We start from the raw sequence: 12629 nt of genomic DNA, 5'->3' as shown, positions 1-12629 counted from the left end.
CACACAGCAAACTACACTTTTCCGGTATTGTATCACGGGTTTGCATGTGGGCATTTCACTTGTCATGTACTTTTTTTTAGTTTACAGTACAATGCAGACGCTCATACGTACTCTGCATTCATCTGCAGAAAATTTGCTGTACACATGGCTTACACAACCATTAAGATTTTCTGCTCGTCTAGCTGGAGGGCAAAATGAACTATAGGAATGGGTTGTATTTTTTTGGTATCATATCCATGCATATTTTTGTACTGGAAAAATATAATTGGAACTTCTACATACACTCCATTGGCTTAAACAGATATCGTTTGAATGCCACATATCTTAATTTTTAATTCTCTGTGCACCATTTTCATAACTGGCACTTATCGTCATGAGAAAGCCTGTTTTACCTCTCACACATGAAAACAAGTTAAACCATGACAAAACCCATAAATGAAAAGCCAGTTATTTTTTGCATGGGGGGCCTGAAGCTAGCATGGGTTTACGGAACCAGCTTCAACATCTTCTGTGCTCTCAAGCTTATGCAAGTGCCTCTCGATGAATGGTGGATCCACACACGGTGGCACGCATCCAACCTGACAGTAGTCTTAGCATCACCTAGCTAGTCCGACATATCCTGGTTGCTCTGCGGCAACACTGAGTTAGGCAGTTGCATGATGATCTGCGATCATGGATCTTTTCCACATGTTTTTTTTTCTTAATGTGCAAGGTTGATGTCTTGTATTACCTGTACTGAATTTTTCAGGGCAAGTGCTCTTTCTTATCATTATTCATCTTTGTAGATCGTCAAATTCCTTAAGGCGATGATGTCCATATATATAGCGATAGCGTCTCATTATTGATTGTCAAATTCTACGGATCGGAGAATATCAAATTTGCCTGAAACAGTGTTGTTCCTTCGGAAGCTAGATCGTAGTCCTCACTGCATGTCTTGATACCTTGCTTAAGGCGATGATGACGACATCTTCACGTGGTCAATATGGTGATCTGCTTTGACGGTGTGTACTTCGTGGCCGTCGTTAGCAATATCGCTGCTCCGTAGAGGACTAGATTAGAATTTTAATTTGCTTTCATGTGCTCCTAACCATTTTAAGGGACTCCTATTTTCTTGTCAGAACTTTGTAACATGGCTCTTACGACACTGCCAATGAGAAGAAGAATGATTGGGTCCTAGTAGGCGTGCAAGGAAAAGAAAAATGTCATTTTACATCCTAGGCAATCCACGCTTTGTTGGGTTAACGGGCATAGGAAAAAAAAAAGAAATTTAATCTTTATGGAGGTTTTGATGTGGCCATGTGGGCAACCTGTTTACATGAGAGCATATTAGCTATGTTTTTTTCTCTATTGCAGCACGCGAAGACGAGGGAGATCGTCCGCTCGGCAAGCAAGGCGCCGGAGATTGTTCACTTTGATATTTTCCCTAAAAACGAATATTTTTAGATAAAGGAATAGTCATCTTCCGGCCTCTATATCGCAAGTTATATCCAGCCCTTATTACAAAGTAAACACCACCAGATCCAAAGAAGAAAGGAAAACAGTTTTAAAAGCAAAGTCTATTTCTAAATTGCCACCCATGCCTCACGAAGATCTCCATAGCGGTTGATTCCAAGGCCCGACACACTGCTGAGATGGTGTCCCGATCCTCCTCCTTGTGAAGTATCGCCCACGTCCTTACCAAGTATGTGGCCCTGAAAAGAATCTGCAAACCTGTTTGCTTTTTAACATTATAAAAAATAATATCATTTCTATAAAGCCAAAAGGCCCAACATAAAGCGCTAACCCCCATATAAAGCAAGTTTTTATGTCCCCCTTTAATTCCAAATAACCAAGACCCGAACATATGGGTAATACTTCTAGGTCTATGAATACCGAAAGTTGTGTGAATTATTCTCCAAAGTAACCTAGCTAGATGACAATCAAAGAAAAGGTGAGCAATGGTTTCTTCAGCTGAACAATAAGAACATTGCTTACTTCCATTCCAATTGCATTTAGCCAAGTTATCTTTTGTTAGAATAACCCCACGATGCAACAGCCAAATGAACACCTTAACTTTAAGAGGGATTTTTAGTTTCCAAAGCGGTTTATTTATCGGCAGGATTACCTCATCCATGAGAGCAGCATACATGGAGTGGACTGAGAATTGTCCACTTTTGTGGAGTAACCAGATGCAAAGATCAGGGTTATTTGTAATCTGCACGTTGGAGGTTATATACACTAGCTCCTTCTAGTCATCCATATTGCGCCCAATCAAATTTCTTCGAAAAGATATGTTGAAAGGAACGGAACATACGACCTGTTGTACGGTGTCATGTTTTCGGCGAACCAAGTTATAAAGATAGGGAAAGCGCTCCTTAAAGGAGGTGTGCCCCAACCAGACATCATTCCAGAAACTTACTTATTCGCCATTATGAACCTTGAAAGAAACCCATCGTAAAAAAACATTTTTGACCTTCATTAGCCCTGACCAAAACTGGGAATCCCCTGGTTTTTTCTCCACCTGAGTAATTGTTTTGTTGGCGAGATACTTGTTTCGGAGCAGTTGTTGCTAAATGCCCTCCTCATTAATAAGCTTGAAAAGCCATTTACTGAGAAGACATTTGTTTTGTGTTTCTAAATCCATAATTCCTAGGCCACCTTGCTCCTTAGGTCTACACATTATGCTCCACTTTGCTAGTCTGTATTTTCTTTTATATCCATCCCCTTGCCGGAAGAACCTTGATCTAAAGTGATTTAACTTCTTTAGAACTTCTTTTGGAATTTCAAAGAAGGAGAGCATATAGACTGAAAGATTGCTAAGAACCGAGTTAATTAAAGTGAGCCTGCCTCCGTATGAAAGCAACTTACTTTTCCACGTGCTTTGCTTCCTTTCAAATCTATCCTCAATAACTTTCCAATCTTTGTTACTGATTGTTTATAGTGCAGGGGATCCCCAAAAATAGAAACAATAATAGACTCTGCTTTTAATTTTTCCCATATTATGTGTGTTCTTTTCGCTTTGATTTATATCAATGTTTTGTACCGATTATTATGTAAGAACCAGGCTGTGTGTGTTTGCAGAGGCTTAAATTATTTCTTTTTGAAAAGAAAAGCAATCCACTTTATCCATTTGAGGGTCCAAACAAATTTTTAGCTCATTTACTACGCTATTTCAATTTCTGCAATCTACACATTATTGATACTTGTCTTTTTTTTATTTCTCCACATACAAGTTTGATATTAAGTTCAAAATTTATGCCATGGTAGAGGACATGATATGTTATAACAATGATTTCGGATTTTTTTTCATTATTACTGTTCCTGGAATTTTGTATATCTAATATTAATTTAGCATTAGATACTCCTAATTATGAAATAATCATAAAAAATAGCAATATATTTTTTCTATCATATTATGATGTCCTATGCCAGGCAATAAAAATTGAACTTAGAACTCAACTTTTACATGGAGAATAAAAATGATAAATCTCAATAAGTGGTGGAATGAATCAACTGAAATAGTTTATGGAAGTAGCTATATATTTAGTATTAGATACTCGATATGTTTTTGTTGCAGTAGCTATATATCATATGACTTTTGGTTGTTACTGAAAACATCATGGATCATACTTCTAATATTCACATGATTTATTCAATATTTCGGATTGAAATGAACCGTAAACTGCCTCTAATTACTCTAATACAAAATCTGTGATTAGAATTGGTTTAAATAGATTCTAGTCTTTATCCTGCCTCCCTTGCAAATATGACTTAAATGTGTTTGTATTTATGCCTGCAGTACAGTACAGACATTAACAAATATCTACACGAAATTTTTGGCTTAGTCGCTGAACCCAAGATCTATGTTAATGAATAGCAGCTCGCATGGGACCTGCCATGTGTTCATGGATTCATTCAAACATTTCTGAGAACCAAACCAAAACCACAACTTGTTATAATGGTAGTTTTGCACATGTCCGTTGAAACCCTCACCTCTCGGTATTTTTCACTATTTGCAAGTAAGAAAGCGAGCACATGTTGAGGCATATATAGGGCACAGGATTTGGGAAAAGGTGTTGAGGTTGGGAGGCATTAGGAAATGACACGTCTCTTTTCTGTAGATGAGACCTCTGGGAGAGAACATCCCCTCTTTGCTACTGGTCTATCCGTTAGGCCATGTTTTCTTTTCGCAGGTTCAGGCAGGTCTTCCAACCCAGTCCGGTCCCGGGTTGCTCCGGTTCCCACGGTTTGTGAAGTGCTAGGCCGCTTGAACCAATTTAACGGTTGGTCTAGGCTGATTTACCTGGTTTTGACGGTTCCAAGAAACCGTTCCATTCCCATCGTTGAACCTTCATTCCCAGGTGGCCGTGTCTGAGTTAGAGAGAAGACAATACCAGACCGAGCATCAAGACCAAGAAAAGCATGCTGCTCTTTCCTGCAAGCCTACCGAATGAATTATTCCGTTCCTTTCTGAACGTACCTAAAATTGCACACGTGCTGAAGAATTTTCGCTAGGGTTACACATGAACATACATAGATTTTCTTTCATGGAAAAAATACGTAGATAATTAGCAAAAAAAATCTTCCTTCTGTTTATTTATTCATATTGGCGTCTTTGAAGGAAGGTATTTTTGCTAGATTGAGATAGATTATGCCAACTCGGGATGATCGATGAGAAGAGAAAAGATCGTAATAAGCCATTTGTTTCAAATTCATCTTCATTTACCAAATCATATTTTGCAAGATGTTTCGCATGAGAAAACTGCAGCTGATATATCCGTGAGTCTGAGCCATTTTGCAATAAAGATTTGCATAACTAAAGATTTGACAAGCAAGAGGCCTTGTAGATGAAATTGTATACAGACAATTTGCACTAGGGTGGTTTTCTTCTTAATCATCTTGAAGATTTAGAGGCAACACATGACAATGAAGATTGGGATCTTATTAATTGTTTTGTGCTCTTGCAAACTTCAGAGATGCAGTCATGACACTCTAACATTAATCGCTGGAGGACAGGACAAACGGGCTGACACGGTGTACTTGAAAGATTTCGCTCTTAATCAGTTTGATCGCCTGTTCTTGAATTTGGGAGAGACGAAAATTGTTCAACTACGAAACAGGTGATGGTGGAATGGTTACTTCAAACATTCTAAATTGTGGTATTTTAAACTTTAAACCGTCTAAACTAATGCAGCTAACCGCCAACAAAAGCATTTCTGAAACCGTCGAAACCGGCCGGAGCAACCTGGTACGGACCGGGTTGGTAGACCAGCCTAAACCCGGTGAAGATTAGATGGGCGCTTAGCCTCCAACCTCACCTATATATTGGGTATACTTTGTTGGACAAGGCTCCATATACTCAGTAACGAAATTCAGCGTAGCAGTAAGTATAGCACCATGCCTGCACCTGCTGACGCCACGAGACCCGCCGCCGACATGGCCGAGCTCCTGCCCTCCCTCCCGCTGGAGACCCGGTGCCCGCCGCTGCCGCTCCGCCGCTACAACGGCTTCTGGCTGCCGGAGTCGGTCCTGACGGAGCTACCGGCGATCCACGCCCGCCTGCGGCCCCGCCCCAGCGACGTCTTCCTCGCCAGCTTCCCCAAGTCCGGCACCACGTGGCTCAAGGCGCTCGCCTTCGCCACGGCGCACCGGGCCACGCACCCACCGTCCGACGCCGGCCACCCACTCCGCCGCATGAACCCGCACGAGTGCGTCCAGTTCATGGAGATGGACCCGGAGCTCCGGCGCGACACCGGCAGCCTGCTGGAGGAGTTCGAGCAGCTCGCGTCCCCCCGCGTGCTCGCCACCCACCTGCCATACTGCCTCCTCCCCGAGAGCATCACCGCCGGCGAGGGAGCGGCGGCCAGACGGGTCGTGTATGTCTGCCGGAACCCTAAGGACGCGTTCATCTCGGGCTTGTTCTTCGTCAAGAAGGTCTCGTCGGCGTACGGCGCCGGTGCCAGTGCCGGCGCGCGGGCCATTAACCTCGAGGAGGCCTTCGAGCTCTTCTGCGAGGGCCGCGTCTTCGCCGGGCCTCAGTGGAGGCACGTCCTCCAGTACTGGGAGGCGAGCATGAGGAGGCCCAAGCAGGTTCTCTTCCTCGAGTACGAGAGGATGCTGCGCGACCCCGAAGCTACCGTGAAGAAGCTTGCCGAGTTCATGGGGTGCGGATTTTCCAAGGAAGAAGAGGAGGGAGGGGTCGTGGACGAGATCGTGAAGCTGTGCAGCTTGAAGGAGCTCAAGAACATGGAGGTGAACATGAGCGGGGGGAACCAAGCCGGCGTCAGGAATGAAGCCTACTTCCGCAAGGGATCGAGTGGTGACTGGAGGAACCACTTGACGCCCGAGATGGCAAAGAAGCTGGACAAGATAGTGGAGGAAGCGCTGCAGGGATCTGGGTTTGCCTTCGTGGACGATGCAATTATGTAGTTGCATTGACAGGTTCATTTCATCAGCATTCAGCAAGCATGCATCATCATCGTTATCAGCTAGTACTGTCTGACAGTAATAAGACAGTACTAGCTAGACTTGAATCGATAGCATTATTTGGTCTGAGTGATAGGGAGGAAATAAGGAAATTAGAGTTCGAAATTAGTATTTGGTACAGAGTTGTTTTGTTCATTCAAGACTGTTTCCAATAACATGAATAAAAGACTACGGTCAGGTAGTCAGGTTGGATGCGTGCCACCACGTGTGGATCCACATCGCCAAGCACTTGCATAATTAAGCTAGAGAGCACAGAACATGTCGAAGCTGGTTCCACAAAGCCATTGTTTCCAATAACATGAATAAAAGACTACTGTCAGGTAGTCAGGTTGGATGCGTGCCACCACGCGTGGATCCACATCGCCAGGCACTTGCATAATTAAGCTAGAGAGCACAGAACATGTCGAAGCTGGTTCCACAAAGCCATGTGAGGGACCGAAGCCGGCGACCAGAGGAGGGGTGAATGGGAGCCGATCAAAATTTCTTCCGAAATTCAAACCGTCGACCTATATCCCGAAAATTACCCAAGCCCTCAAGCGTTCTAGCCAAAGTTTGGAATAGCTATGGAAAAGCTAAACCAACATAAAAGGCCTCGAACGAGCGTGCGAAACCACGAAGCAAATCGGAAGCGAACCGGGAAAACTGCAGAACTGATCTGCCTGGACCGGTCTGACCGGTGCGCTGTACCGGTCTGACCGGTCGAGTCTGTCCGAAAGCGAACAGACCGGTGTGACCGGTCTTGCCTACCGGTATGACCGGTGGCACCCAGAAAACCCCGAAAAGCTTTGATTCAAACAGTGAATCTCGACCAAACGACCATGAAAATCGATGAAACTTGGGGGATTGCTTCGCCCCTACCCCGTGAACATATCCCCAAGAGATCTCGTCCTAAAGATCAAAGAATCTAGAGAATTCGAGGGGAGATCAAGAAGGATTGGGGTTTTCTCAAAAACTCAAGAAATCCAATTCAAAAGAACTCGAGATTCCAGAGGGTTTGGGATAGGATCAGAAGCACGAGAATCACAACAAAGAGCTCGTAGAATCCTAGCAATCATGTGCACCAAAAATGAAATCGAAATCTATCACACAAGGGCACAAAAACTAGGGGATTGTATTGATTCAAAAGCCTAGAGGGCACGAGGAGGTTAGGGCCTCCTTTCCCAATCAAATCCACACAAGGTCTCTCAAATCCATCAACCAAATCTACTCTAAAGAGAAGAACAGAGGGAGAGGAACACAGTGGCGGCGACCTGGGAGATAGAACAATTCACGGATGAAATACAAAAGCCGCAATTAACCTAACACAAGTGAAGGGGTATTTATACCCGCAGGACCGGTCAGACCGGTAAGCTGGACCGGTCAGACCGGTTGGTTAGACCGGTCAGACCGGTGCCAGGGACCGGTCAGACCGGTTGGCCTACAGCACCCCCTGTACACGATCTCATCCGACGGCCGAGGTTCTTTCTTCGAAACGAAGTCTTCTCCGCGATGCCGCCATCTTGATGAAGATCAGGTCCGCAGTTTTGAGGGGTCCGCGAAACCCGGGTAGGTTGCCGGTTTTGAGAAAACCGCCAAAACCTCACGCGCGGGAAGATTCCCGCCTCCACGTCGTGGCCCTAGATGCCGTTCCCGCCTCGGCCTTCTGACGGCCCTAGACGCCGCCCGACGCCCGTCACCTCCTCACCCGCAGCGAGGCCCTAGATGCCGTCGACGCCCGTCGCCTCCGTCAGTCCCGAGACCGACGCCCGTCACCTCCACGACTTGGCGTCTTCAACCGCCGTCCGCCTCTTGGTTTTGTGGCACAAACCAAGAAACCCGCCTTCCGTCGCCGCTTGCGCCCTCGATCCAGGAGTGGACGCCACAGCTGCCGCCCGGTCCGAGCTCTGGTCCCGGCTGCCCTTCACCGCCGTCCACCGCACGGTCCATCGGCCACAGCACCTCCACGGCAGCTCCCCGTCGACACTCAACGCCCGTGTACCTGCAATCCAAAGACCAAGCGCACGATCACACCGCACGGTTGACAATTCACTCATCACAGGCAGGATAGAGTACTCTCATTCCTCAATCTCCCCCTTGATGAGTGCATTGTCAACACACCACCTGAAAGCAGAGAAGTGATAAAAAGAGAAACAAGAAAGCGAAGAACTCAAGCAAGTGACAGAAAAGCTCTGAAAGTCAAGAATAGTCACTTACTCAAGCACAGATCGATTCTCTAAGACAAGGGCAACGGCTCGACGCAATCGATCAAAAGCCAAAACATGACTCCTCAAAGACAGAGGTAACGCTCGACGCAGTCATGCAAGAAGCAGAGGGAAAACGAGGAAACCAGGAGCCAAAACGAAAGCAGAAACTCCCCAAGCGAAGATTTTCCCTCTCATAAGTGCAACTCTCCCAAAATGATGCACTCTCAAAGCCCCGTGCACAACAAGTTTTTCAAAAATCAAACAAGTCCCCCCTTGTTCGATCACTTCTCCCAAAATTTTCCCCCTTGTTGGCACATGCACACATCAAGCCTAAAAAGACCTAAAGCTCCCCCTGAAGCTGAGACTCCCCCTGAACAGATGCTATGCAATGAATGCAATGCAGGAGGTGTAAGTGAAAGCATTCAGGGATACAATGATATGAGCAACATCTAGTCACAAGCACGTGTGAATCCATAAACAAGACTTGCATCTAGCTCAACAGGGTATATCAAATCAGTCTAGAGCTAGGCAAGTTTAGTTTTAGGAGAAATAAAAGCATCACCCATGATCTAGCACTAACAAGTAGGGAATAGAAAGCAATGCTAATCATACTCATACAAGGTGATCCAAAGCAGCGAAAACAAGTTGCCAACATCCATTTTTCAATTAAATTTATAGCAATCAATTCTTAATGCCAGGGGTTGAAAGCTTGTCATGCTTTACTTAGCAACGAGGCCAAGCCTATGTTAAAGACAATCAGAAGCTTAAAGCACTCATTTCAGTCATGCACAGCCTTGCCCGGGTTCTCACAAGTGCAAAGTGAGCCGTCCCGAAAGCTCGATCAGTGCGACAAGCAATCCCACCTGGATCTTTTCAATCCATTTCAAGAACAGTTCGAGCAATTTTATCAGATTTAGATCATTTCAAGTATGAATTGCTGAACGAAAAGCCACACTAGCATGAATAAGATAGCAAAGCATATCAACACGCCCTAACATGCTAGTAGCCAAGACAGGGTGATCATGTTTTCAGATTTTCAAATCAAAATAGCTTAACTCAGATGATGTCATATACACAATGGAGCAAGCCATACATGATCAAGTTTATCAGCTCACACTAGCAGGCACTAGAAGATCATAGCAATGTATACAAGAATGCTAGTGCAAGTGAGACAATGCAAAATGCAAACATGTACAATGCATATGCACAATGCAACTACCAAACCTAGAAAACCAAGAGAAGCAAAACAAAGACCTACCAAGCTAACCAAAACAAAAGTCAGCGATCAAAAGGGGTAACAAACCCCAAGCTCCCCTCGCAAGCGAGCAAAGGTGTCCTGCTCTAGCGGTTTGGTGAGGATATCTGCGGTTTGCCTCTCTGAAGGGACATGGATCAGGTCTATGTGTCCTCTCTCATGGTTGTCTCGCAGGAAATGGAATCGGATGTCTATGTGCTTGGTTCTAGAGTGTAGGACAGGGTTCTTTGCAATGCTAATGGCTGACATGTTGTCTACAAAGATGGGAGCCCTACCGAAACTCAAGCCATAATCCTGCAAGGTTTGTTTCATCCAAAGTATCTGGGAGCAGCAGCTAGCAGCGGCAACATACTCAGCTTCTGTGGAAGAAAGCACTATGCTAGCCTGCTTGCGAGAGGACCAAGACACCAAAGATGTACCGAGAAATTGACAAGTGCCGGATGTCGACTTGCGATCCAACCGACACCCACCGAAATCGGCATCAGAAAAGCCCACCAAAACCAGAGAAGAATCCGCAGAATACCAAAGACCAAATTCAGGGGTGAATTTCAGATACCTGAAGATGCGTTTCACCACCTGCCTGTGGGAAGTGCGTGGCGAAGCCTGATACCGCGCGCAGAGGCAGACGCCGAACTGGATGTCCGGTCGCGTCGCCGTCAGGTACAGGAGAGAGCCGATCATGCTCCTGTACTCCTTCTGGTCCACCGCCTCGCCGTCCAATTCCTCATCAGGCGCCGCAGATGTACTGATCGAAGTCGGCTGAGGAGATAAGTCACTCATGTCGAACTTCCGCAGCAAGTCTCTAGTGTACTTGGCTTGATGGACAAAAGTGCCCTGAGGAGTTTGCTTGATCTGTAGCCCGAGGAAGAACTGCAACTCACCCATCATGCTCATCTCGAACTCCCTGGATATCTGCTCAGAAAACTTGGAGACAAGAGCGTGAGAAGAGCCACCAAAGATAATATCATCCACGTATATCTGAACTAATAGAAAATCAGTGCCAGATCGCATGAGGAATAAAGTTTTATCAACACATCCCATTTTAAAGCCCTGAGCCAGCAAAAAGGTTTTCAATCTATCATACCAAGCTCTAGGTGCCTGTTTCAAACCGTAAAAAGCTTTCTGAAGTTTATAAACACGGTTTGGAAACTTAGGATTTTCGAAACCAGGGGGTTGCTTCACATAAACCTCTTCTTCGATAAAACCATTCAAGAAGGCAGATTTAACATTCATTTTTAAAACCTTAAAACCCTTGGAAGAAGCAAATGCAAGAAAGATTCGAATAGCTTCCAAACGAGCAACAGGGGCAAAAGTTTCCTCAAAATCAATACCCTCTTTTTGGCAAAACCCCTGGGCAACAAGACGAGGCTTGTTCCGAACATCCAAACCATCCTCACCCTGCTTGTTTTTGAAAACCCACTTTGTTCCGATGGGATTACAAGCAGGTGGAGGCTCGACTAAAACCCAAACTTGGTTTCTTTCAAAATTTTCATGTTCCTCATGCATGGTATTGACCCAATTAGAATCAGAAAGAGCGTGTCCAATATCTTTGGGCTCAAAAGAGGCAACAAACGCTAAATGAGCAAAGCCAGCGATACTTGTTACCTTGGACCTAGTGACTCGCTCGTTGAGATCACCTAGCATCTGTTGAGGTGGATGACGACGCTGAATGTGTCGCGGTGCTTCCCGTGTCGAAGTCGCCTCCTCCTCAACCAAAACTGGTGTCTCCTCAGGTGCAGCTGGTGAAGCCTGAGTCACCTCCTCGAACAGCCCGCGGGAAGTAGACGTAGTCGGATCGGGGCCGTCGTCATCGTCTGAGCTCGTGGCAGGACGGCTGGGTCCACAGCACACGTGGTAGCCTCAGCCTCGCCATCTGCAGCTTCTTCCTCCTCATCTTCAAAGATGGAGGTGCCGAGCTCATGATCTCCTGCAACTTCAAAGACGGAAGAATTGCATGGTGCAGTCTCATCGAAAGTGACTTCACAAGTCTCTCTGACGATGTTAGTATCAATAATCAGCACACGGTACGCTCTAGAGTGAGAAGCATAACCGAGAAAAACACCGTCAGACGATCGAGACTCAAACTTATCAAGATTTCCATCTTTCAGCACAAAGCACCAGCAACCGAAAACTCTGAGATGGTCAACACGGGCCTGGCGTCCAAACCGCAACTCATAAGAAGTCCTGTGCATGAAAGCACGCAAGAAAATGCGGTTGGATACGTAACAAGTGGTGTTAACCGCCTCAGCCCAGTATTTGCGAGGAGTCCTATGCTCCTCGAACATCGTCCTCGCCATCTCAACCAGCGTCCGATTCTTTCGCTCTACAACTCCATTCTGTTGTGGAGTGTAGGGAGAAGAATACTGGTGTTCAAGCCCTTGATCACTGCAAAAGGCGTCAAAATGAGTGTTTTTGAATTCTGTGCCATTGTCACTGCGAATCGCTCTCATGGCCTGGGGTAACTCGTTTTTCAACCTCAAGATCAAGTCTCGAACAAACTCGAAAGCCTCATCCTTGGTTCTCATGAAAAAGACCCAAGAATAGCGAGAAAAGTCGTCCACAATCACAAGAACGTACCACTTCCCACCAACAGACATCACCCGAGAAGGACCGACAGTGTCCATGTGTAGCAACTCTCTAGGGTGACCAGTCATCACCTGATTAACAGGTGGATGTGAAGTAGCAATCATCTTCCCGTGGCGACACGGATGGCAAACAAGGTCCTT

General features: G+C 45.6%; 1 protein-coding gene across 1 annotated transcript; it reads left to right on the top strand.

The window, feature by feature from the left end:
• Positions 1-5323: 5323 nt before the first annotated feature.
• Positions 5324-6550, top strand: LOC120646151 (cytosolic sulfotransferase 5-like). Its single transcript, XM_039922851.1, has one exon. It carries the CDS (start codon positions 5377-5379, stop codon positions 6406-6408), a length of 1032 nt encoding a protein of 343 aa, XP_039778785.1. The 5' UTR covers positions 5324-5376; the 3' UTR covers positions 6409-6550.
• The last annotated feature ends 6079 nt before the right edge of the window (positions 6551-12629 follow it).

The sequence above is a fragment of the Panicum virgatum genome, chromosome 8K (assembly GCF_016808335.1).
Source record: "Panicum virgatum strain AP13 chromosome 8K, P.virgatum_v5, whole genome shotgun sequence".
Classification (NCBI taxonomy): domain Eukaryota; kingdom Viridiplantae; phylum Streptophyta; class Magnoliopsida; order Poales; family Poaceae; genus Panicum; species Panicum virgatum.
The sequence above is the reverse complement of the archived record's forward strand: the minus strand, read 5'-3'. Positions and strand labels throughout refer to the sequence as shown.

Coding starts and splice junctions, on each gene's coding strand:
- LOC120646151 (XM_039922851.1), top strand. CDS start 5,377: ATGCCTGCACCTGCTGACGCCACGAGACCCGCCGCCGACATGGCCGAG.